Here is a 26,632-nt window from a genome sequence, read left to right on the forward strand (position 1 = left end):
GCTGCTATTTCAGTAAATATTGTTATCGTGATTTTTTTAAGACAACATTTCTTTTAAAGACAAATAATTGGGCTAAACAATTAGCAATCTCCCCTCTCTTCAGCAATGTGAGTGGATGGTCATAGAGAAGCACACAGTGGTGTTCTGCCTGAGTGTTGGATAGCAAGTCTGCTGTGTGTTCACAATGGCTCAAGTGGAGGGGAATGTATAGCGCATAACCTAGCCTACACCTTTTGGCATATAGACAAATGACAAAAATATAGTTTCAACTCGATATTATGAAATTTCATATTGTTTGACAGCAATATTGATATCACAATATAAATTTGAGATATTGCACAGCCCTAAAATGGAGCATGGAAGACATGTTGAGATAATGATCTTGAATGTAAGGCTATTGAGCTACCCCAGAGTGTGTTGAACTAACATTCATTGTGCCATATTTTCAATCGATCAAGGATCACACGGTTTAAAAGTTCACACTATACGAGCCGAGGTTTGGATATGAGCAGAATGCTCACACTATGCAACACGACTGGCTTGTTTTCTGGAACTGCAGATGACAAAAACATGAGGGAACTGCTCAGATGAGGATGCGCTCAAGAGCGAATCACACTGCCCTATCAATTTGTGCATGTGTAGTGTCAAATAGAGTCGTTGCTCTGCTTCAACTGTGCCATTTACTCACAAAGGGCAACCAGCATTTCAAACAGTTTTAATTTTCTTGCGATTGCAGTTCGCAAGCTGGTTGTGAGGGGAAATCGTTTGACGTTACCCCACATGACACTACAAAATGCAAGATTCACAATTGACCTCCGAATGAGCAAAAAGTCGGTCCAATTCCCAAATAATCGTGCGAGTGACAAATCGTGGCAAAAGTCGCACAGAGTAAGCCTGCCATTGGTGAGTTTGCCTGTTAGGGTACATCTGAAAAGACCAAGTCCCATGCACCGATTTAGGGCACCTAGACAGTAGGTACTCATGCATCACATGTGACAAGAGAAACTATAGATGACCAGAGAAACTATAGAGAAACTATAGATGACATTGTAATTATACCCTATTCCACAATCAATGCACAGTATGCTAAGACTGCTCCACACTAATGGCTCAAATACACCAGACGCGACTAGAGCGACACCGGTGACGGAAATAATAGACTTTTCTAGTTGAAGACAGTTTTTAGTTGAACTTCAGAGACTATTATGCAAATTAGCTATGATGCAGTTCGCTGACAGCAGCTGCAGCCAATTGGAATGCTTGTGATCTGCGATCTGGGAATACTCTGTCTCGTCCATCGCTCGTGTCGCTCTGGCCGCTCTGGCTATGAACTCAGTCCAGTGATTCTTTAGCTCAGGTCGCCCGTGTGCGTTCGCGGGGTATCAAGGCTTGCTGTACAAAGGCATCTCGAGGTGGACTTCTCAGTCAAAATATATAATTCTGATTGCACCTAACACCAAAGGTCCAGGACATCTCTAGTGAAGATCTTTGAGTTTTCAACTCCAATTGAGAAAATGAAAATGATGCTTCTCAACTTCCCTACAAGCTCCTGTGACAAGGTTATATTTTGGTCAGCTTTTGAACTGCTTAGTTTGCAGCATTTCACAAAATCTACTGGACGGATTTTGATGAAATTTTCAGGATGGGTCAGAAACCGGTGAACTTAGAACTGACTAGATCTTGTATCTGATTAGGACCACTTTCTTTCGAGTACAGTAGAGTATAGTAGAGTATAATACAGTAGAGTAGAGTAGAGTTGAATAGAGTAGTATAGTATACATGTTGCGTTATTGCCTAAATTGTCTAAAAGAGGAAGTTTCCCTTTCTGCTGGTGAATAAGCTTACACACACGCAGGCAGGCACGCACAGGCACGCATGCACGCACACACACACACACGCACGCACACACACACACAGCACCGGGGTGTGTGACCTCTCTGTACTTGTGCTAAAGGACAATAATTACCATGTCAACATTACAAAGGCAAACAGCAAATGGGGAAAAAAAACGTTTCCCTAAGTGAATGGTTGTGGGTCATAATGGCAGTGTGCTCGTTGCAGCAGAGTGCTTTTGAGAGGAGCACAATGCCACGAAAGCAGCACCCACTTGCCGTAGGACTCCATTATCACATCCCCAACACAACAAACACCCTATCCCCGTCCCCGACCCCCTCCCTGTCCCTGTCCCTGTCCCCGTCCCCATCCCTTCCCAAGCCTTGCTGTCAAGTGAGCACTGATTTACAGCGCCTCTCCAGGTGACCAGATACGAGATGGATTCCACCACCAAGCACACAGCTCTGTGATTCAACACAATGGATAGGCCAGATGTCTCCCATTTGAATGATACAGCGCACATACCCGGGGGCATCCATTATATTTATCTTGACGCAAGAATGACAAAAAAATGACAGCGTGTCGCCGGGTGATGCAGTGGCTGTGCTGTAATCTGCTGATGAGCGTTGCGCTGGGCTCGGTGAGGCGAGGGGAGGTAAATCAGAGCCGGACCAACAAGAGGCAAATAATTGCAGTAAATGATGTGTCATCGCACATCTCTCCGCTTTTGTTGTGCTTGTCAGCGGCCGATGATGGGGAGGGCCCAAGCTTTCATATGGTAATTCCTGCTGTTCCTGTTTTTATGAATAAAATAGTCACTCCGTACTCTTTAGGAACAATCATGTTTTACAGAACAGTGGATGAGAGGAACTGTGTGTTCAGAATTTCCTTCACAAACACAATGAAAATGAAAGTTCTTCGTTCTTATTGAAGTCCTTTGACAAATACATTATCCCATCCAAGGGAAAAAGGGATTTCGAACAGTAATTTCATTGTGATGATAATCATCTCGTTCAATATCCTGTTAACCTTATCAACCAAAACATCTGCCTTCAATCTATTTTGCACAATTACTGAACCTGATATAGACTTCATGTTCATAAAGTAACCGATGTCTAGCTTATTTACATGAGTAAATGACAAATGTCTGCAACACTGTTAATGCTCCCAGTTGTTTGCATGCTCGCAGCATTGCACTTGAAGAAGGACTATAAGGTCTGAAACGGCGTGCCATTTAACAACTGGGAGCATTAACAGTGTTGCGGACATTTATCATTTACTTCAGTTATTTTTGTTTTGTCCAGCACCTGTGCCACTGATGTGCGCGCATTCTCTGCTTTCTTAGCTTATTTACAGGGCCAACCATGGCAATGGTAGCAGTGTGTGAGGATGGGCACCCCTATAATTTCAGCTCCATTACTTTAACTACCAGGCGAACTCTGACCCAGTGTAGATATAATAGTTGTCATCTGCAATTAGGGACATAGTTAAGTTGGGGAACAAAACAGGGAAGTATGTATTGGTATGACCTTTCCAGGATGCTATTTTAATAATGGGTATTGAGCACAAAATTCCAAGATGGCCCCCCTGCCGCTTATCTGCCCAAATTAGGAGGGCCAGAATTGCATTGTGTTGCGTTACATGTTACATGTGTTTTGCAGTATTTCGCACACAGCACATCATGCATCATACATCAAAAGTGTTTTCATAGGGGGCTGGATTACAAGGCTCCTCTCATAATGATGGGTAAGACTCACTGTGCGTATTCTTTTTTTGTTAGGTAAGAATTTTTGATGCCGGGCACCACTGCCACTCATTCTTGATGAGGTTCTCTCATCAAGTTTGTAACTTGAGCTCCTCTGACTGTATACCTACCCACATTTTTGTTGCTATTTTGAAATATGTAGAGCATAGCAAATTAAAATGAAATAAAATTAATTGAGTTGTTGTTTTGTGGTAGAGAATAATGTACTCCAGTGTAGAATTTATTTAGGGGTCATTTCAGGTCAGAATTACAATTGGAACACTCCTCCGCCACCAGCTCTCTATCCCTTCTTTATTCTTTTAACTGTTCAGACCCTTTCATCAATGCCCAAATTGTAAGTATAACTGTCCTGTTGGAATGTGCTGTACTTCATCAACAATAGCGCCCTAAATACGTGCTGATACTGCTAGTAAATGAGATACAGCCAGGTGCTCTGCAAGCTGTGGTTTCTCAAGGTGAGCCTAAGAAAGCAGAATAAGAGAAAACGGTACTATACTTGCCTGGTTCACACCAGACCATATCACAACAGAGATACTGAATTTCTCGCAGGGCAGGTGTGGTTTATGATTGCCAATGGCCATTCATTGGCTGTTTCAAATATATAATTTAATGTATATGTAGCGTAGCCCATACCCAATTGGGTCAGCAAACAAACTACAAGCTAGCTCCCATTTGTACGCACCATTGTCTTTCCACCATGCCACTCCCCACTCACTGATTGGCTCCCTCGCTCATGCCATTGTGTTAAGTCCAGCATCCATGCTTGCTGTCTTTCAGATTGGAACGATTGTGCAAAGCAGCATGGGATAACATTGACATTTCTCTTGTAGACGCCACCACCAATGCCAGCCAAAAGAAGCCATTTCAATGGCAGCTAACTATGACCGACGTACACTGAAATAAAATAAAATCCTTTCTTGCTCATTTTCTCCCCTCTTTCGAACATGTGCAATCATGCATTTAAGCCTCCAGTCTAATGCTTTTTTACAGTCATATTTTCTTTGCTGTGCTAGTTGATTAGGATACCCAAAGGTCTGGTTTTACCGGTCTGAAAGGTTTTCCTTCTGGTACCTAGGCCTATTATTGATATTCACAATCTTTTGGTGGTACGAACAACCCTCCAACTTTGCTTTTCTCTGTGATAATCTCTGAACGAAGTTTATAAAGGCTTGATTGGAAAATAAATAAAGAAATAACATAATTTCTAAGTACTTAGCTGAGACATTGGTACTCTTTGAACTCACAGATGAAGAGCATCTAGGTAGATTAAAATGTCCACACTGTCAAAGCTTGAACGCAAATCAATCATGACAGTGGTTGAGGGAGAAACACTGTAACCGTAAGTTCTTCTTACGAGGCCAAAAGCTAATTAAATAACTTTTAATAAGGTGAAGAAGAAAGGAGGGGGGGAAGCTCTTATCTTAAGCCTCAGAAAGAGAATGTTCCAGGTTTTCAATTAGGCGAGTAATGCAGGCTTTATGGGAATGTGAGCAGAAATGGAATGAAGCCTTTTAAGGACGTTTTCTGCTTTCCCTCTCTTCCCCTTCTCCTGCTTTATTATTCCAAGCCACACTGGCTAATGGATTACATCATGTATAAAAAAGCTAAGGCTCCCATCTTGAGTCTACTCCTGAATTCCCTTTCATCTCAGAGAGACAGCTGAGGGGGGAAATGCTTTGTTTTCCAGATCCTGGTGTCTATTCAATTTGCATTGACAATGCAATAGAGTTATACAGCTTGATTAATATTCTTGTGATCCCTACTCACAACAGTACAGTTTTATGAATGTTTTCAGGTTTTCTCCATACTTTTTCATGTACTGCCTTGCTCTGGTTTGGAAATAACATGGGGATGGAAGCAATGTGTCTCTACTTAACTCTGAGGTCAATAATCAGTGCACTACAGTGGATGGACATCTGTGCGAGAACCCTGCTACTGAATACATTGTTTTTTTTTAAACCATTAGTCTAAAGTTTCACTTCCTTGGTAGCAATAGTAGAACATGGCCCTGATGTTAAGGCATTGTCAACTTTTTGGAAGTAGACATCCTTCCATAACTGTTTTTAAAGGTTGTATCATGCGGTAGTTTCTGGTCACCGACTCAATGGCATGGAGAAGGTATAGAAAACCTGCAACAGTCAGTAAAAATAGGCCCTATTTAAAGTTCCTTTTACATCAAATTTTCCCTTGTTGTTGTTGAAGGAGGTTGCCAATCTAACTTTCCAGATCACCAAGGCATTGCACCTGCATTTGATAATTCATCTGCTATGTCACACACCCCATCAGGCACTATGACAATCTGCTGTTATGCAAGGAGGATGCACGACTCATTATGAAGCTATAACTCCTCTCTTCCAGATGCTGTTTTTACAACTTTACCCATCACAATGTCTTGCACCCACCCACTGCCCCACCTTACAATAGTCACATATCAGGTATACCTGATATTTTGGCAATAGGCAAAGGAGGCAAAGGATACTAGCCTGATTGGTCCGTGTATCATCCGATCATTCAATTATTCCATTCAATTTGGCAAACGGAAAAACAAAAAAATGATGCAATATTTCGTTTTCCTGTTTTTTAGTATGAGCAAAACATTGGGGATTGAAGTTTGTTTTCGTTTTTCAACCTAAAACAGAACAAATCATAAACAGGGAAACCAAAACGAAATTTGAACAGTAATTTGCGTTTATTGGTTTTCTTTATTCTTCACGGTACATTAATAATAATAATAATAATAATAATAATAATAATAATTGTATTTGTATAGCACTGTGTCATACAAGGCATGTAACTCAAAGTGCTTAACAAATGGGGAAAAAAAACATTGTTAGAGATGGATTTAAAAGGAGAGGTATAGAGGAGAGGCAGAAATAGCAGGAAGGCAGAGGAAGAAGAGATAGACAGAGATTGTAGAGTCATAAGGTCAACGTAGGTTAGGACCAGGATTCTTAGATGCGTAAGGGCCATAGTGGCTGGGCCTGTCATAAGTCATAGATAGTCACACAGAGATTGGGCGCTCAGGTTCGGCCCCTGGTGGCATCAGGGGTGAGGAAAAACATTAGCCTTCCCGTGGTCTCGTGGAGGCGCTAGAGCCTCGTGATGTCACAAGGCGTCATTTCAATTGGGATGTTGAATGAAGAATGTCCACCAACATTGTTCTGCCTAGGCTGACAGGGTGGAAACTATTTTCTCCACGGAAGTGTCTGCGAAAGGCCATTCCACACGCGCAAGTCAAGGAAGAGAGTTTAGATAGGCCTAATGGCGTGCATTACAGGCTGCACTCTGTCTCTCACGGCACGTCAGTCCGTGTGTGACCTCGGGCACAAACGCGAGATGCAACTTGACCATGGTGCCATTTGGGGCAAATTGCGCGCAGTCTGGGTTGACAGACAGCACATATAACATGCAACTCACCCGACTCGCTTGGTAGGGTAGGTTAGTGGTCAAAGCGAGGAATAGTAGCCTATCATCTTAATGGAAAGACACTTCAGGTCCACGTTTAAATGGGGCCATGCGTAACGCATCCAAAACCAGGGAGGTGTTCCATGGTGTTATGACAGATAGAGGTAGCCTAGAGGTTGGTCGGATGGAGACGTCTTGCACCTTTCACAAATGTTCGCCTACAGTAGCTTAAGTAGGCTAGTAGCCTAATGCTGATGTGGCATGCAGAAATAGCAAACAGATACGCCTTAACTGTGGAGGAGACCTCGCTGGCAGTTCCCAGGAATAGGCTATCAGTAGACGGTACCAAGCAGTTGAAGAAAAGTTTCTTCCGATTCACGCACCAATGGTCAAAACTTCATTCCACCTGTAATAATGAAATCTAGTGGAAGGAGCCTTAGCCCATTGGATAGTCACAATTATTAATGTAGTTAGCCTATGGGGTAGACATACTGGGCCGGACACAGTACAGTTCGTAAAGGAGTTAGGATATCTTTACCACCCACAGGCACCGACATAAGGGGTTACCAGTAGGACAGAAAGATGTTCTGTGGAGTAAGAGCATCAGCAGGCTGATTATAGGTCTCGGGGAAATGCGTAAAGCAGCGCGTTTGGCAGCCACTGGTGCACTATTGTGTCTTACTTAGACGAGCAATAGAAAAGCACCGCGGGAAATGGGACCAATAATCACAAATTAGAGTTGTTATTTCGTTTGGGTTTTCTCGTTTATTACTTGTTCTGTTTTGAGTTGGGAAAAGGAAAATCAACATAACTCCCCGTTTTTAGGCCATATGGAAAAACTGGAAAACAAAATATGGAGTCGTTATTTCGTTTTCCATTTGCCAGATTGAATGGAATAATTGAATGATAGGATGATACACGGACCTTGATTATCATCGACGTTCAAATCTCTTCGAGACTTGGTCTGACCAAGAGCATAACAATTAACATTTCCCAAACGGCATGGTTGACCCACCTCCCTTCGGCTGCTTATGGTTGTTTGCTTAGTGACAAAGTGGGAGGGGTTCCTGTATTTTCGGGAACTCAGAAAGTACTTGCATTGCTCTTGACCTGACTAGTTGCAACGCTGAAAGTGTTGCGTCACTAGGAGGGCACAGCCTGGCTAAAAGGATATGGCCTCAAACCCCAATTTAATAGCTTTATAAGATTTCTCATTCACCAACTACCATCAAGGTTTTATACAATTGTTCATAGGTGAGTCATATTCAAGAGCTCTTCCAGCTTTCAACAGGGAACTGTTTGAACCAAATGATCATTGTGATTTTGAACAAACCACAGGCTTTGAATGGCATAAATGAGACCTTGTATTCATGATGATACTGGTGAATGGAGGGGATATTTTTAATAGCTGTTCTCTCTCAGTGTAAACAAGGTTATTCTGACCTGTTCAGCCCTGACCTCACAACAGCTCCATAGAGGTAGGGAGGTGAGTCAGCCAGGGAGGAGGAAGGAAAAAGGCATTACTCACATGCTACATTCTGAGCCAGACTGGTTGGGTTCATGGCATGGCCAGGGGGCTGGCAGCCCAGTGTACAGTGCCCAGTGCCCTTCTACACTACAGGCATCTGCTGCTGCCATTGCCATTGTCATTCCCCTCCACTCTCTCACGTCAACTCAGCGTCCGTCTCCATGACAAGCTCCAGACTGGCAGCCTCCTCCCCCTCTGCCTCTGCTTTACGTATTCAGCCTCACACCTCTGTCATTCACTCGCACCTGTCACTTGCATCCCTGCCCTGCTTTGTTTTATAGTCTGTTGCTGCCGTGGCCCGTGCAACATTTCATCCGAAGCGTGGGAGGAGGGGAGGAGAGGAGGAAGATGAATGGTTCACCGCAGGTGGATATATAGTATGTTATAGTGACTCCTCAGCAGCAGTTACAGCACTGCTCTCTTGTTCTCATGCGAAGGTTACAGCGAGATTGTCATAGCGTGGCTAGGATGCTGTTGCGACACTGATTGCTATTTTTCTCCCTTGCTGAACTTGCATTTAACAAGTGCAACTTACAGTGATGTAATACGCTGAAACAATGCTGCACCAATAATGGTGCGCTCTCTCTCTGTTACTGTCAGCTAACATGTCGTATTATTCATAATACTTTCACAATACTAATTATAATAATGGCATGCAGGAGCTCTGAAACTTAATACATTATATTTCATGTGTTTGCTTATCAGTCCCGGGTTTCAACAACATCAACACAAAGCCAGTATTAATTAAATGTATACAACAGCTACAGTATAACAGCTGCAGCTACATATGCCTTTGTCTTAGAGAGGGAGTACAGTTTTTATTTATTATTTCAAAAGCTCAATTTTTGGCAAGTGCAAAAGATGCATAATTACGGAGAAGTCCAACGCAAACATGCCAGGTCTGGCCTCCGATGTGTGTCTGTTTGTGTGTGCGCGTGCGTGTATGTGGTGTATGCGTGCCTGCGTACTTGTGCGTGTGTGTATGCTTGGTACTCCTCAGACAGTCTCTTCATTATGCTCTGTGAATTAGTTTTAAGTGTGAAATGAGGCATGCGTGAATGTGTCTTGCACTCTGAATGAGAGCGCCAATTGTCTTGAGCCTGCCCTCTGACACCCCACCACCACTCTGCAATTGCTTTTGCAGCAGGTAAAGAGTTAAAAATAGAGGCATTAACGCGCCTTCCAAAGCGCCTGATTGTTAAGCCACGGTACCCATTAGGCCAAGCTACCTGTCTGCCTGTGACGGGACTGCATAAGCATTTAAATGACGTCCCCCCAGTGAAAGATGCAGAAGTGCCGGAGGGACCAGGCGTGTCTATAATTTTAATACTTGTCAAGCACACAGTCAGCATGCACAAGTCCTGATGTGTTGAGAGATACAAAATGGAGGGGGAAATGGAAGACCATTTGTATTAGTTCTAGAGCGAAGCTTACCTACAGCCCTTATTCCAACAGCCCATCAGTCATGGTGCAGAATTTAAATTTTAGACTACCATTTCAAGGCCTTTTGACTGATTAAATGACTGAGATATTGCTCTTTTTCTCTTGGTAGGCTATTTGGCAATAAATAAAGCAAGTTAGAAGCGGTGAAGCTGCCACAGAAAACAAAACACTCCGGAAGTGCACTCTGGACGTTGTCCTGTAGTTAAAGTGACAACACAATGCATGAGAGGCACTTCGCACCCCAGGGCCTCTGTGTACACATAACTTATTTCCAGAAGGTCACTGGTTCATTCAGAGGCAGAACATGGACTGCAGGAGAGGAAACGTACAAGAGAAACCCAAATTATATTTTCAGGGTTATTTTCGCAGGGGAAAGAAAAAAACTTTCTGTTGCCAGCAGTGGCCTTGAGCCAGTGTGTACGACCCCCTCTGTGATAACACCACTGCAGTCTGACAACTGCCTGAATAGTTCTCGCAAGTAAGGTATTGCCACCCCTAAAACCAATGACCTTATGTACCCCTCTAAAAAGACAGGTGTGTTGGATGTGACCAAATGTTACAACTTTGTACAAAAAATATGAACGTACTCACAGAAGTTCACTTTTTAAAAATTCATTCTTGCCATCTGGCAGCCATCTTTGCAGGGCTACTTTGGACAACTTTTGATATTTTTTGTGTGTTTGTCTTGCACCTGACTTTAGTGAGGTGGGATGTGCAAAAAACACGAGGGTAAATTTTAACGAGTGGAGAGGAGAGTCCTGACTCCATAATATGTTGTACTGAAATATGTACGTACATAGCTACTGTATATCAGCCATTTTTGGGCAGATGTGCTGAGGCAAACTAGATTTATTTGCAGTGCGGCATTTGCAATAGGTATCCAATTGGCTGCTTCTTCTATAGGGCATTCTTGCTAATAGATTCACTACGCTATCATTAAATGTAAGATTCCTCCATTCATTCTTTGTCCTTTTTGCTCAATGATCTCTGTCTAATGCCTCTCTCACGTCAGCCACCTTCCGAGACGTCACAGTGTTTTGCCAAGGCCTGATGCAGCGTGAAAAGGACTGCTGGTTTTGGAGAGCGAGAGATCTGTGCTCCATATTCACAGAGCCGTGCTGTTACCAATGACCTCCTTTTCCACGCGCTCTTAATGAGACTCAATGGCTGCTAGAGTACAAGGCCTTCTTGCATCGATTCCACACCAGGGGAAGAATAATTTAGCATAACTATCCCAGGTACAGACCAAAAAAATGTGACTGGGTTTTTATTCAGTTTTATGACATCTTGTGGTGTCGTCGTATCTATCGCAGCCTTAAATAGGCTTATTTCCACTCCCTGGACGAGAAGGATAAGGTTACGCAAATGTATGCTTTTCACAGATTGAGCTCCAGTTTGCTCTCAGGGCATTTAAAAGCACATGGTCTGTCAGCTTGCTCGGGCTGCTGGATTTTTATTCGTCTGTTATCTACACAGTCATGCATTTTCAGGGTGGAGAATTTGACACTGAAGTACAAGATAATTTACAGATCCAGAAAACACACCCACTGTTGCCTAATTGCCACTTTTGGACAACATGCATTTAACCACCAGAAAGGAAAATTGCACAGTTGAACTAGGATGGGAATGTTAGGCTACTGTGAAATGCAACACAGGGTCTGTTCAGATACGGATCCGATCTACACTGCATACAGATAAATGTAAATTACATTTAAGACAGTGTACAGTATATGCAAGAATGCAAAAGTATGTAAGGAAGCTGGAAATGTAAACAGATATTATATTCAGTGTCCACATCACAAATAAGCCTGGTGATAGGAGGATGGTCATGTACAGCACTGGTACTTTACACTGGTACTTCTGACACTGTTACTTTGCTTCTTTAGACTTTTCACATTTACATTACGTTTTGACACTGACACTTTATCCAAAGTGACTTATAAACGAAGATATACTGTGATTGTAAAGGTACACGTATAGCTGCTTTTTTACTGACCTTTTCTGTGGACTGCGAGGTGCCGAAGAAGATGGGTATGAAGGCGAGCCAGATGATGCAGGTGGTGTACATGGTGAAGCCGATGGGCTTGGCCTCGTTGAAGGTCTCGGGCACGCCTCGGGTCTTGATGGCGTAGACGGTGCACGTGACCATCAGCAGCATGCTGTAGCCCAGCAGCAGGATGAGCGACAGGTCGGAGATGTCACACTTGAGCACGCCGTGCGCCAGCTGTGGGTTGATGGTGCGCTGGTCCTCGTAGTCGATGAGCGCTTCGGACGGGTCCATGGAGAACCAGATGCACACGCCCAGCAGCTGCACGGAGATCAGGCTGAAGGTGATGACCAGCTGTGACGCGGGGCTGATGAATCGCGGCGCGCTCACCGACACCTTGCCCTGCTCGAAGATGCGATAGATGCGGTTGGTCTTGGTCAGCATGGCTGCGTAGCTGATGCTCATGCCCAGCCCCAGGAAGATGCGGCGCAGCGCACAGATGCCCGCGTCGGGGGCCGAGATCATCAGGAAGGTGGTGGCGTAACACAAGAAGATGCCCGTCAGCAGCACGTAGCTCAGCTCACGGCCCGACGCCTTCACGATGGGCGTGTCGTTGTAGCGGATGAAGGTCACCACTACGAACATGGTGGCCATGATGCCAGCGATGGCCAGCAGCACGGGGATGACGGCCCATGGCGAGCTCCACTCCAGCTTGACGATGGGGATGGGCTGGCAGCCTGTGTGGTTGGCGTTGGGACGCAGGTCGAAGCGGCACATCTTGCAGGTGGTCAGGTCGTGCTGGTACTGGTAGCCGTCGCAGAGCTCGCAGTGCCAGCAGCAGGGCATTCCCTTGACGACCTTCTTGCGCTCGCCCGGGCGGCAGGGCTGGCTGCAGATGGAGGTGGGCACCTGCTGCACCCCGCCAGGCCACTGCATTGTTGTCATCTAGTGAAGAGGAAGAGGTGGAGGAGGAGGAAGAGGAGAGGAAGAAGAACGAAAAGGAGGAGGAAGAGGAAGAAGAAGAGGAGTAGAGAGACAGGTGTAGTCTGCTGCTTGTGACTGGTTAAGTAACATGGTGGGCCGGACCTGCCCCACTTCACCACTACATTAACTTGATCCAGTGAAGTGAAGGAAGAAGAGGAGGAGGAACCTGCTGCACACCATAGGCCACTGCATCAACACAGTATAATGAGGAAGTGGAGGAGGAGGAGGAGGACACAGAGAGAAAGCTGTATGGAATGTGTGGCCACCTCAATGACTCCGGCCAATTCACACCCTGACGTGCTACCTTTCCAGAGACTAATAACGTCTGATTCTCACATCTGAATTGAAGAGGTCCCTTACTGATGAGCAAGAAGAGGAAGAGGAGGAGAGGTGGAGACTGCAGCCAGTGACGGGTGAAAGAGCACCTGGAGGTGTAAGAGAGTGCTGCCCATTTCTTGTTACAGGCAGATGGCTGACTAATTCATATTTAACGTATTCAATCATTACCTTGTAGGCAATTAACTGTTCCATGAAGCCTTACTCATGGAGAATTGTAATTAAAATCACCACAAGGGCTTTTACACAGACCAATGTTTTTCACGGTGAACACATAGGCGTGCTGCATTGATTAAAGCCGCTATTAAAGTCGCCCAATTAACTGGAGCTAACAATTTTGCCTGGGGCTTACATATCAGCCCAGTGAGTTTACAGAATTTAGAGATAGGAGTCAAAGTCGTGGCGTTACCGTGTGCTTTACAAAGCTTAATGCTAATGGCTTCCCCAAGCTCACATTGCTTTAAGCTTGGAGGTTTTTCTTTCTTTTTTGTAGCTCTCCGAGGTCACATTCTCACTAAATACTGTTCTCAGGTTATAGGAGAGCAGAGGGATAGGCGCCTGTAAGGACTTCATGAAACTGAGACTAAGAAAATAGAAAATAAATAAAAAAAATGTTGGAGCATTACATAGGCTTAATGATGGATGACCCAGTTACATCAAAAACACTGGTGGAATTATGGTCTTAATAAACTTGACGCATCATCACTTCACAGAGGGGTTCATCAAACTTACATTAAGATGGAGCTGGTCTGTCCAGTGGCCAATTTTTTTGTATTCCGACGACTCGTTCCTTCGCTGGTACTGATAGATCTCGTAGCGGCCTGGAGCATCTCCGTTCTCATTGAAGAGCACAGGATTGCCAGCAATACCTAAAACAGCAAACGAGGACGAGAGAAGTCTTAATCTACTGTGTAAAGTAACAGCACTGAAAGTGACTAGAAAAGTCATATCGGTCAAATACGGTCAGCGTTAAATAAATATGTTGTGTAGATGTAGCATACATATTTCATTACTGTAGGAGTTTTCCATTCTCTGAAGGCACAGTGTATATTGGATTCTGATAGATTAGACTGTGCTAAAAGATGTGGAAACATTTTTGCCCGCTGTAACTGACTGCTACTAAAGCTTTCAAATAGGCACTCGATATTTCACTTTAAGTAGGCCTATGTAAGGGAAATAGACCTTTAGGGAGTATTACCTTTTAACAAGTCCAGGCCTGCACTGTGGGTTCATTGTGAGTTCAACATAATTACTTTGGTCATTTTCATTGCTGTAAGAATATGATCATTTGCATACAGATCTAATGATTGTCATTGGCCAATTTGAGGAAAGGTGAAACTATCAATATCACAAAGATATCAGCTCTGCAATGCAATTCAGTTTAGACCCTTTGTTGTTGTATAATGGATTCAGACTATTCTTTGTGTTCTCGAGTAGCCTAGCCTATATTTACCATGCCATGTTACACATAGCATATTGGCCACATCAAGTCTTGCCCTGTAAAAAAATAATATAAACAATGTGCTAAAAAATAGTCTCCCTGTTGTCTCCTTAAATTTATGTTAGAATCCGACAATCCTTATCGCCACATTGCCAGAATGTCTCCTCTTTCTTTGTTTCAAACAAGTCAAAACTGCATTCTCATGTGTAGCATCACAGCACCATGAGAAAAGATCATAAGTAGTGTCTATCCCTCTCGTATTAGCGTGATGGGAAGCCCCCTCTCCACGCAGAGATTTCTCTGCCAAAGCATGGATAAAGGGCGGCGTGATCAGTGCTTTTGGAGTTTTTCTATTGATGAATATCCCTTCTTTGTGTTGCGCAAGAAGAGGCTACGCGCTAATCCACATCTCGATGAGTCAGCCTGTGGATTAAGGCATTAAGGATCTACTTACATATGCTTCCCGTACAAAAGGAGCCCAGAAGCACTGAGCAGGCACAGATGCCGAGAATTACTAAGTGGGAGAGGGAAAAAAGTGTTTATACGAACCTGCTTAAGTAGTCAAGAACAGACTTGTAATAATTTTAATCTTTACTATTAATCATTTTAGAGCTTCTTATTTTGCTCGGAACAATAGTGTTGAGGAATATGTGGTTCGATTTGTCTTCTTGAGACACAGTGACGGAGCACATGATCCCGGCATTTAAGTGGTTCTTCCCAGGTGGTATTCTTGCAGGGAAATTTGCTATGCCAGGAGAATTTTTCAGAGTGTGAGACAAATAGCTTCCCATTTGTTTTTTTTAACCATGCACATCACCCCCAGCCACTTACAATGTCCTCGTATTTTATTTTTTTATGGATAGCTGCAGGCCTGTGGAAGCAAGCGAGCGAGGAGGTGCAGACCTCCGTGGCTTTGTGTTGGTGGTGAAGACATTGTGGATGCCCCAGCCTAAGGCATGTGCAGGCATGCTTAACATGGCATTTGCTAGGTGGCACTAAAAAAATAACCAAAAAGATGGTAGTAGGAGATGAATTCTCCATCTGATATGGTTGAAGTTTCCCCTCCCAATGATGTAGTGGAATGCCTTTTCTGGTCTTGTCCCTCTTAGGTACTGCATTCTATTAGGTGCACATTTTCTTAGGAAAGTCTCAGATATTTAGGCAATGGACAGATAAGCTCATTCCTGGTGGTAGAGATTTCACAACAAACGTAGTAAAATAGTAAAATGAACCATCTCTAGACGGACTGTTAAAGGACCAGTTCAGTCAATTTCAACATGCAGTTGTAATGGTCACACTACCCTGGACTTGCCAGTACCTGAGTTTTTTTTTCCTCTTCAGCCTTTTCTGAGATCTTGGTCATTGTAATGGGGGCAGCGCTTTGTTAACATTTCAAAAAAGCATTTTTATTCCCAAAAACACCCAAAAGGTTATACAACATTAGCAGACAACTAGCAAACCACAATATAATATACAGAGCCTTCCATGTTGCTGCTCCCATTCTTTGGAACAATCTGCCCGACCACATCCAAAATGCCCCTTCACTGGCCATGTTTAAGCAACACCTTAAGACACATCTCTTCCTGGAGGCTTATGGCTGCTAGTTCCACAAGCACTTTCACGCATTCACACACATGCTCACACACTGACGCGCACACACACTCACACTTTCCAACACAACACTCTGTGAAGCGTCCTTGGGTGTTTTGAAAGGCGCTATATAAAACGAAAGTATTATTATTATTATTAATATTGCACCAAAATGAATGTGCTCATACGACAATAAGACTCTTTGACCCCATTGGCAAGCAGCACAAGCAAAGTGTAACTAGATTTCCTTTTCTCTAATGTTTGTAGAAAATACCACTAATATCACTGAACTTAGTTTTGACTAAGATGTACTACCATTTCCAGTTAAGCTGTTGAGGCATTGATACAAAGGCTACAAACATTTCTTCAATGTGTAATAAGATCAGAGTTTCCTATTTGTCATTACCAAACAGTGCAAACAGTGCAAATACACCCGTAGCCTAGACAATAAGGTGAAGCCTAGCAGGAAATATTGTCCAATGTCACACCACACCTGGGCCAGGAATCTGTCCTCCAATCACAATGCTATATCTATGTAGCAAGCTGTTGTTTTTATTCTGTGTAGTGAGTGATTTGGGGTGGGCTTAGCACAGTGATGGCATGGCTGCACAGGCCTATCACATACAGAGTTAGAATGCCATTGCCAATGCCTTCTATTGTCAATGTCTTCTGTTGTCCAGTCTTGCCCTTCAGAATGTCTCTATGTGTACTGTCTATGTATACACTGTCTATGTCCATCCCTAAAGTATGTCTACGTGGGAAAGTAAGAAACTGTCATTTTTTGTATGACGTGTGTGTGTGTGTGTGTGTGTGTGTGTGTGTGTGTGTGTGTGTGTGTGTGTGTGTGTGTGTGTGTGTGTGTGTGTGTGTGTGTGTGTGTGTGTGTGTGTGTGTGTGTGTGTGTGTGTGTGTGTGTGTGTGTGTGTGTGTGTGTGTGTGTGTCTGTGTCTGTGTCTGTGTCTGTGTCTGTGTCTGTGTGTATGTGTGCGCACGCGCACACGCCTGCACGTTCATTTGTGAATTAATTTACCAATAATAAATGTAACGTAATGTGCAGTAACTATTCAGTTTACTTCCCATCTCATAACATCAAACTCGTTGATAGATGAACAAACTGGATACGCCGCTCAGGGCACCATCACTAATAAATGCATCGATCAGGGCTCTTTACAACTGTCATGAAAATGCCATCTCTGTGTGGCCTTGCTCATGCTACTTACTGATACAGCTGTTGTAACTGATATTTGGTAGTGTTTGCAATGAAACATGTATATTACCAGATGCACCATCCATTTACAGTTAAGTATGAGTGCCTTGTCAGACACATGCACACGCGGGCGCGCGCGCACACACACACACACACACACACACACACACACACACACACACACACACACACACACACACACACACACACACACACACACACACACACACACACACACACACACACACACACACACACACACACACACACACACACACAAACACACACACACACACATTAGTACTTAAACTTTGTTACCCGCGCTGTTAAATTACAGGTTGATCATTGGACACTTGTATGTATGTAATTACCATTACTGTAAAACCTTCAATAGCTGTTCCTCCGCCAGTACAACACACAGGTAATACAGGCCTTGTATGTCTATCATTTTAAAAATCTTTTTTATCTTCAATACTGTGAATTGTAAGCCGACCAACAAAGCAAAATGATCATAGTTTGCAGAGACCATATAGCTCACTTATATGAAAAGAATGTGTCTGTGAATTGCTTCTTTTTCTTCACTTCCTGTGTAGGGTGTGGCACTCATCTTGTTGTTTGTTGATTTTGAAAAAAAAAGAATGAATTCATCAGCCACCATGGACTAGATAGCTTCAATAAACCATGCCTATTGAGGAGCAGTAGAGTGGCTACGTCCTCCTCCATGACCCATCAGAACAGAGAAGCCAAGCAGACCAATGGTGATGCATTTCTGAACAAGCCCAGATGTGCACCATGAGAGAATGAGAAACTATGTACATGTTCTAGAACATCAGAACATGTTTAACAGTTTTATCACCCTGGAAATGGCTCATCAAAAGAAACACTTGAAGTGCCTCTCCTCAGAAATAATCCACCACTAGGCCTAGCTATCTCCCTATTGGTGTGAGCATGCGCATGGTTGTGGAAGCCCACCTGGACACCTCTTAGCCCACTGATTTGGGGGATAGCAGGGGGAAGACAGATGGAGTGGGCGTCGGTGAGTGTGCTCACAGCGAGCCGTGGCGCCCGACAGCATTGATCTGGCTCATTTCCCCACCACAGCCACCCACTCCATCTCCCTTTGAGTGGACAGCCGTACACAACAGGGCCGCCCGGTCAACAGCTTCCCAGGAGATGAGGAATTTGACCTGTCAGCCCCTGCAGCCTGTCTGAGTCCGCAACACACATGCGCGCAAGCACACTTGCACGCACACGCACACGCACACACACACACACACACACACACACACACACACACACACACACACACACACACACACACACACACACACACACACACACACACACACAGTGTCGTTTTTTTTACGGGGCCAGACTATAATGAGTGCCGCTGCCTGCCTACTCAAAGGACTGGGATATGATACGGCCGTTGTCGTCCATGCCCACCATTCTAGTGGACTAAGCGGAGAGACTCGCCCCCTTGATGGACAAATAGCAGCCATGTTTCTCATACTAACATGCATCGGGACCAGCTCTGGACCTTCATATTGATAACCTCTTGCACTCTAGCATTTCCTCTTTTAATGAATAGGTCCCATTAATGTGAATCATCAGAGTAATGTGTCATCATAGATATGCATGGACATCACAAAAGCAAACACACATGCATGCAGAAACTTGCGCACGCACTCTCTCTGTCTTTCTCTCTCTCTCTCTCTCTCTCTCTCTCTCTCTCTCTCTCTCTCTCACACACACACATACACATACACACACACACTCATATGTACGCGTGCGCACGCACACACACGCACACGCACACGCACACACACACACACACACACACACACACACACACACACACACACACACACACACACACACACACACACACACACACACACACACACAGGCAAGCACTCTTACAAACACACACACGTCAGCAGATGAGTAATCTGACCTGTCAGCCCCTGCAGCCTGTCTGAAAGTACACACACACACACACACACACACACACACACACACACACACACACACACACACACACACACACACACACACACACACACACACACACACACACACACACACACACACACACACACATACACAAAAAAAACTCTCTCTCTCTCTCTCTCTCTCTCTATCTCTCTCTCTCTCTCTCTCTCTCTCTCTCTCTCTCTCTCTCTCTCTCTCTCTCTCTCTCTCTCTCTCTCTCTCTCTCTCACACACACACACACACACACACACACACACACACACACACACACACACACACACACACGGCTATAGTTTTGCTGAGTAACATATGCTGCATGAACAAAAAAACGGTAGTAGGTGCCATCGACTGAAAGCCCTGAAAGCAACACTTGTTTTTCAACCTGAAAATAACATTTCCGAAACGGTTTCAGGCATTCATCAAGTTGTTCATTAACTGGGTGAGAGCCTCAGACAAACAAGAGTTCAGTCTGGTGCTCAGGTAGAGGTATATTGTAGTTGAGGACCCAATGACAAAAACAGCTCCAAGGCACTCAAACACATCCAAAGGAGACCCATTGTGGTCAAGGCATGTTATGTTAGCATTTGTTTTCAATGACTAGCCTTTAGCCATACTCAATACAGGCTTTTAATTCTCTTCCTCTTTGAATATGGCTGATTGCTTTGGATCTGTTGTTTTAGTCATAGAGTGAAAGCCTCTTCTGATTTCACTATGTCTGGCATATAACCACACTAGGAAAGTTTGGAGGACCAAGTGGTCCTTTACTTAATCTAAAGTGATACTGTAGTTTGGTTGGGTAAAGTTGTGTTTATTTCTTGAAATGATGATTTGCGTATATACTTTAGCATCTACTCCACAAGGTATATGGAGTATGCCCCGTCTTGAATTTGTACGGACAAGCATAAAATATGAATGAGCAGCACAGAGCCTATTCATGCATCCACAGACTCGCACTTCCCGGAATACTGACTACTGTAGGGGCCTTTATCCCAAAGGCACGCAAGCGCTCAGTGTTGCAGGTATAACACCGGAAACTTCATGCCCCAAATCCCCTTCTGGCTCACGCTGAGCTACAGGTAGTTGTACATGTAAGTTCCAACTTCCACAAATAATGTGACAACTAGAGATTTACAAAGTTTTACGGAAAAAAAACACACTACTGAGGTTATTATCTAAGCTGAGCCATAACCCAGTCATTGGGAGTCATCTGGCGTTGCATGGGAGCATTATGCATTCCTTCAAGGTCATATCTATCTCGCTGTTGTGCTTAGTGCTCTCGGGCATTAAATGTTGGGCGGCTCTGAGAAGGGTATTAATGGGCCATCACCGTGGTGACAAAATGACAGGCTAAGTGGTAAGCAGCCACTCAAAGTGATGTTAACCCAGCCCAGTTATGGCACTGAGCTGGGGAGTGGAGGGGGGCTGGGGCAGAAAGAGCAACAGACAGACATCCCCCCCCCCCCTACACACACACACACAAGAGCTCTTTGGCAGCAAACAACCTGCCAATCTCATCACTAGATGCATCAGCATTCTCTCCTCCTTTCTTAAAGGTAGAGTGTCTACTTTTTTTAATTTCCTGAATTCATGCTGCCCATTCACTGATCCTGTTCATGACGATTTACAACCACCATCACTTTCCAAGTACACAGTACACTGTAAAATATTACAAGCGAGTTAAACGCAAAGAAGTAAGTTGCCCTGCTGCCTTAAGTTTGTAAGTTTGTAAGTCGAGGCCTTCTCAAGTTGAGTTCACTTACAAACTTAAGGCAGCAGGGAAACTGGCTGCAATGTTTTACAGTGTATTCATCATTGCGTGAAGACTTATGCCGCGTCCAGACCAAGAGCGAACTACGCTGCCTGGTAGCGGAGGTAGCAGAAGAAGTTTCGCCATGAATTTGCTGTATTCGCTCTGGATGCGTCATTGACATGTTTGATTTAGTTAATCGGCTCTAGCTTGACAGCCTGGGACATTCAGAGATATGAACATTCCAATTGGTTTTCGACGAACCGCGTCATAGTTCATTACCATAAGATCAGCTTGACTGTAATTGTTAAAATTCGCTCTGGTCGCTCAGTTTGCTTCACCCCTGGCGCATTCACACTGGTCGCGCACCCTCCATAGAGAAATAATGACTTCAGTCACTCCGTTAGCATAGGTTGCTCTTGGTGTGAACAAGGCATTACACTTTTCACATGAATGGGTGGATCTTTTCAGTGCCATTTCGAATTGCAGTTATGTACACCTTGGGCTGCAAACAGCAGCTATTCTACCCTTTTGGGGGCCCATAGGCAAAATGTAGACATGGGACCCTCTTAAATTGCTTTTGCTGGTATTCATTACTATGAAGGGGATGACTGTTGGGGGCCATAGAGGGAATATTTGGTGGGGCCCTATGCAATTGCCTTTTCTGTCTATTGATAAAACTGGCCTTGACGGAAAAACCTACAAAACTCTGGTCAGACCAGTCAATATTAGTTTATTGATATTTGTTAAATATTATTTATTTACATAGTAAATATCTATGAAAGATTGAATTTGCGAATGGGCAGTGAGTTTTGAAATAAACTACCAAAGATACACACTACCTCAGAAACATACGAATGATCGGGGTTACTAAATGTCTGATACTGACATGTGAGATCATTTACCCACTAGACATGGTGGATATTGAGCTTTCACATCCTAGATAATCTTTGCCCTGTTAATGGCAAAGGGACAACACATTAGGGAAATGTAACGCCTAATTTGGCAATTTCCCTTGTCTGGAAAAAGCTATTTTGCTATAATAAAAAAAAAACTAAATCAAAGATTCTTGAGAAAAAATGATGATCATCTGGTGATGTGAATCTTATGATCATAGCGCACCTTCTCAGGTTTATTTCCAACTTTTAAGCTTCAGAACCAACCAGCCTCAGATGCTCTGCATCATAAACCACAGCCTCCATTAACTCCCTATATGCTTTAAAGGTGGTGGGCAAAAAACATAGACAAGAAAAATACCACCCATAACACACTTGGTTTTCCAAAGTCTTTAGTCTTAATGAAAAGCCAGTAGCTCAGAGTGAAAGCCTGAGCAGCAAGTAGCCTTTGTTCTAGAGTAATAACTTGGGTGCCGAGTGAAGCTGACAGCTTAAAGGCCACTGCTTTCTGAATGAGCAAAGCCACAGAGAGATGGAAAGGGGGAAGGGAGGAAGGGAGGGGAGATGGGAAAAAAGAGAGCAAGGGGAGATAGGGGGGAAGAGAGAGAGATTGGGGGGAGGTAGAGAGAGCTCTCTGGAGACCGATGGGAGCAGCGATATGAGAGTGATGGGGAGCCCCATTGGCTTGCCTCCCCATTGAAGTCTCCCACCAACCTCGCTCAGTGCGCCTTCAAAGGCATGAGGGGTGGGCAAGATGGGGGCCAGGGAAAGCTACGTCAATAAATTGAAGTCACCTGCTGGATTCGGTTAATAATTCTTCACTTCCATGCTACTTGCGGTTGCCCAATTAACGTGTATCACTCTGCTTTTGAGCATAGTGTGCAGAGGCATTCCGGTCCACTTGAACCCTTAAGTGTGTGTGTTCAGATGTATAGTAACACAAGACCCAATTGAATTTCAAAGTAGAAATAAGATCAAATAAAATGTGGAAAGTGTGTGTGACCTCAGTGCAAAGTCCCCTGTGTCGCATTTAAGATGGTGGGGGTGGGGTGTGTGGGTTATTTTCTCTATTATAGAAATTCATATTAAAATATACAGTATGTGTCATCATGTGACGGGCTTCATCTTTACAGATGATCAGCTACGTGATGCCATAATAGGTGCTGTTGATTTTTCTAATGCAGGGTATATGGATACCACACTGTCAGAGAGAAATGAGCTGTGGTACTGACGTGGTGCTGATGATATATTATGACAATTTTTTTTCATCTGAAATCTGTTTGGGCTTAATGGACTGAAATGAACAGTCATGTAGCTCCTCTGCAAGTAAGACCTCAACCAGCTCATACATTACTGTCAGAATTCACTCAACCATTTCCTGTAGGCAGACATTTCCTTGTGTGGCATGCAAGTCTCTGTGTTTTTTGGCGCTGGATGTTGTATCCCATGCCTGTGCACAGTGGGCAGCCCCCACATCTAGCTGAGGCAGCCCTGTCGAGGGGTCTCGCTTAGTCACAGAGCAGCACATAGCGAACCATCTTCACAGTGTGCCAATGAGCCGTGAACCAACACAGCCAAAAATGATTAATGTGCAATATACAAAGTGGAATTTCCCTTTTTTTACATTTTAAAAAATGCAAAATAAGTTGCATTTTTTACATAGCAAAATAACGTGGTGCTCACCAAACTCACAACCACAATTGGAGTGGCACACGTTTGTGAATCTGTTTGTGAATATGTGAGGCAGTATTCAACATACAGATTTCTGCTGATGCAACCGCGAAAACACATGTGTTACAAATGGCTGTAGGTCAGTTCCAGATTTCTTCATTACAATGATGTGTTAGTGTGAGCTATTGGGAACAGAGCATTTGAATAATTGGTAATAATTATATACAGTGCACTGCACAACTCAACATACGTATTATGAATACACCGTATGTAGAAAACAATCTATAATAGAAGCCATATCTGGTGAGAGTTTTTATATGCCGAGTTGCAGCTAAAATGTTGGGATGTCTAGTTCACTGCATAATTGCCAATGTGTTTTGTATCCACATACAGTAACACACTGTGAGTAATGGCTATACAACTATGGTCCGATGGGAAGCCCAATAAACAAAACAAAGATGGATTGGACATGGATGGCTCAGTTGCGCTTGTTAAACAGATTTTTGTCTTTTCTAAATCAGAGGGGAGCTAGCTTAGTGCATACGGGAGTGAGGGCCGACAGGGAGCCAGGTTACAGTCTGGCCTCGGGTCCTCTTTCTGCCCTATTCTCCATCTTTCTTCCTCTTTTCCTCTTTTTTCTCACCATTTGTTGATATATTATTTTACTGTCTATTTTAGTTTCAGCTCAGAAAAGTACAAAAGAAAATGCAATGTAAGGGTTTCCCCATGAATGATCCATTGTCCCTTTCCCTTTCTAACATACTATGACAAAACAACTAATCATGTTATAGACGGGAGGAACTCTAAAGTAGCTGAGCACTTTGTGAGGCACTTTGAGACATGGAAACGAAGACATCTTTCTGACTAGATAACCCAACCTGCCCAGCCCCTCTGATAAAAACACCTGGCAAAAACATTACTTGGATGATATATTACTATAAATACATGTAATAGCTTATTGTGATGTGAGTTTTATTTGGGAACTCTCTTATTGATTAAACAAATATTTATGTCTAGGGTTGTAAGCGGCATACACACTTGAAGAACACACAGTATAAGTAAACACCAATAAATAGGCTGGGGTGAACATGCATGCTCACACAGGCAGCAGTATCAATATTGTCACGATTGTCACATCGCATATGACAGCAATGATGAGGCATTCCACCGAGGACTACACAGCTGTTCTATTATGGGCTGTTGTGAGTGAACAGCACTCAGAGCCACGCAGACAGACAGACGGTCCTGCTGTGCACACTGTAGCACTTTGGTATTTACAAAATGCATTAGCGATGACGAGCTGAACGTTTCTGTTTTTCAGCGATCCAATTACGCCGCCTTTTGTTTTATGAAAATGCAATTACACAAATGATGACACCCACTCGAAGGAGGAAGGTGTTACATGTCATTTTCAGATATGAGTTCCCTGCTCATGAAGATACTGAACTGAAGCACCTTTCCTTTCAGAGTTCAGGATGTGCATGTGCAAGATCAAATATGGTGTGTTTGCAAACAGCCCGATGTTGATATGTGAAAGGCTACATTTTACATCTACAGCTGTAAGCCATGCTCCATGAGAAGGGGCTGCTCAGATCAGGTGGATTTGAGGTGGATATGAGCACATATAACGGCTTATGTATTATATATTGGCCTGCTGGCTTATTTTGCAGGGAAGGTGTGTGTGTGGGTTCTGTGGGACTCAACGGTGAGTGCGAAGAGTCAGGGACAGCCGTTTGTGAGCGCTGTGTGGAATTTCATTTCATCTCTGATTTCAAATGATTAGACTACATCAGGTGTGAAACGCCTGACTTCCAGTAGTGGGCCCCCATAGATGGGTATTGCAGCTGAAAGAGTTCGGTTCAGCTGCTCTGCAGAAAATAGATTAGGTGTTCAAAAAATGTGCTTACCTACCCACCTACATCCTATATGCTGACATGTACTGTACTGTACTGTAGGTAGCCTATGTCTCATGGACACCTTCCCAGAAATGTAGTATATGACTGTCATGGTTGGGATCTCATCTGTCTTCATGAATGCTGGTAATACTCTAGCATCCATCCGTCCCCATAAGCCTGAATGTTATTAAAGGCACATTGTGTGAGATTTCCCTTCCCTTCTTCAGACTCGCTGGGCTAGTATGGACAATGCAGTAACCACAGCTGTTCTGAGTTGATCATGATAACGCAAGGAAAGAAAGGATACATCCAGAAATGTATAATACCCCATACAGACACACAGACACACAGACACAGACACAGACACAGACACAGACACAGACACACACACACACACACACACACACACACACACACACACACACACTCACACTCACACACACACACACACACACACACACACACACACACACACACACACACACACACACACACACACACACAGACGTATGCATGCACGCACTCATGCACGTGCGTGCGCACACACGTATACACACAAAAACATGCGCGCGCACACACACACACACACATACACACACACACACACACACACACACACACACACACACACACACACACACACACACACACACACACACACACACACACACACAACCTGATTGTGAAAGTAAAGAAGGAGAAACAGGATGATCCAATTCAACTATTTTCCACACAGCAGATTCAACAGCGTTGTAAAGAGGGCCTCTGGCTTTCACAAAGTGTTTGTTTATTCTTGCTGTGGGCTCCCTCACTTTGCCAACTGCAGGGCCTCCTTGTCTTTGGGGAAGGAGGCACTGCAGCGAAGGCCACCTGCTATTTTGTGGCACCCTCGCCACGTCACATTCAGA

General features: G+C 43.9%; 1 protein-coding gene across 1 annotated transcript in view; it reads right to left on the reverse strand.

The window, feature by feature from the left end:
* LOC134462899 (metabotropic glutamate receptor 4-like) overlaps positions 1-26,632 on the reverse strand; it is a 190,156-nt gene that overhangs the window by 12,370 nt on the left and 151,154 nt on the right. Inside the window, exons 7-8 of the mRNA XM_063216151.1 lie at positions 14,014-14,150; positions 11,971-12,906 (exon numbers count right to left, since the gene is read on the reverse strand). Coding sequence (XP_063072221.1) covers positions 11,971-12,906; positions 14,014-14,150 — 1,073 coding nt within the window. The remainder of the gene's footprint in view (positions 1-11,970; positions 12,907-14,013; positions 14,151-26,632) is intronic.

Source organism: Engraulis encrasicolus, chromosome 14 (assembly GCF_034702125.1).
Source record: "Engraulis encrasicolus isolate BLACKSEA-1 chromosome 14, IST_EnEncr_1.0, whole genome shotgun sequence".
Lineage (NCBI taxonomy): Eukaryota > Metazoa > Chordata > Actinopteri > Clupeiformes > Engraulidae > Engraulis > Engraulis encrasicolus.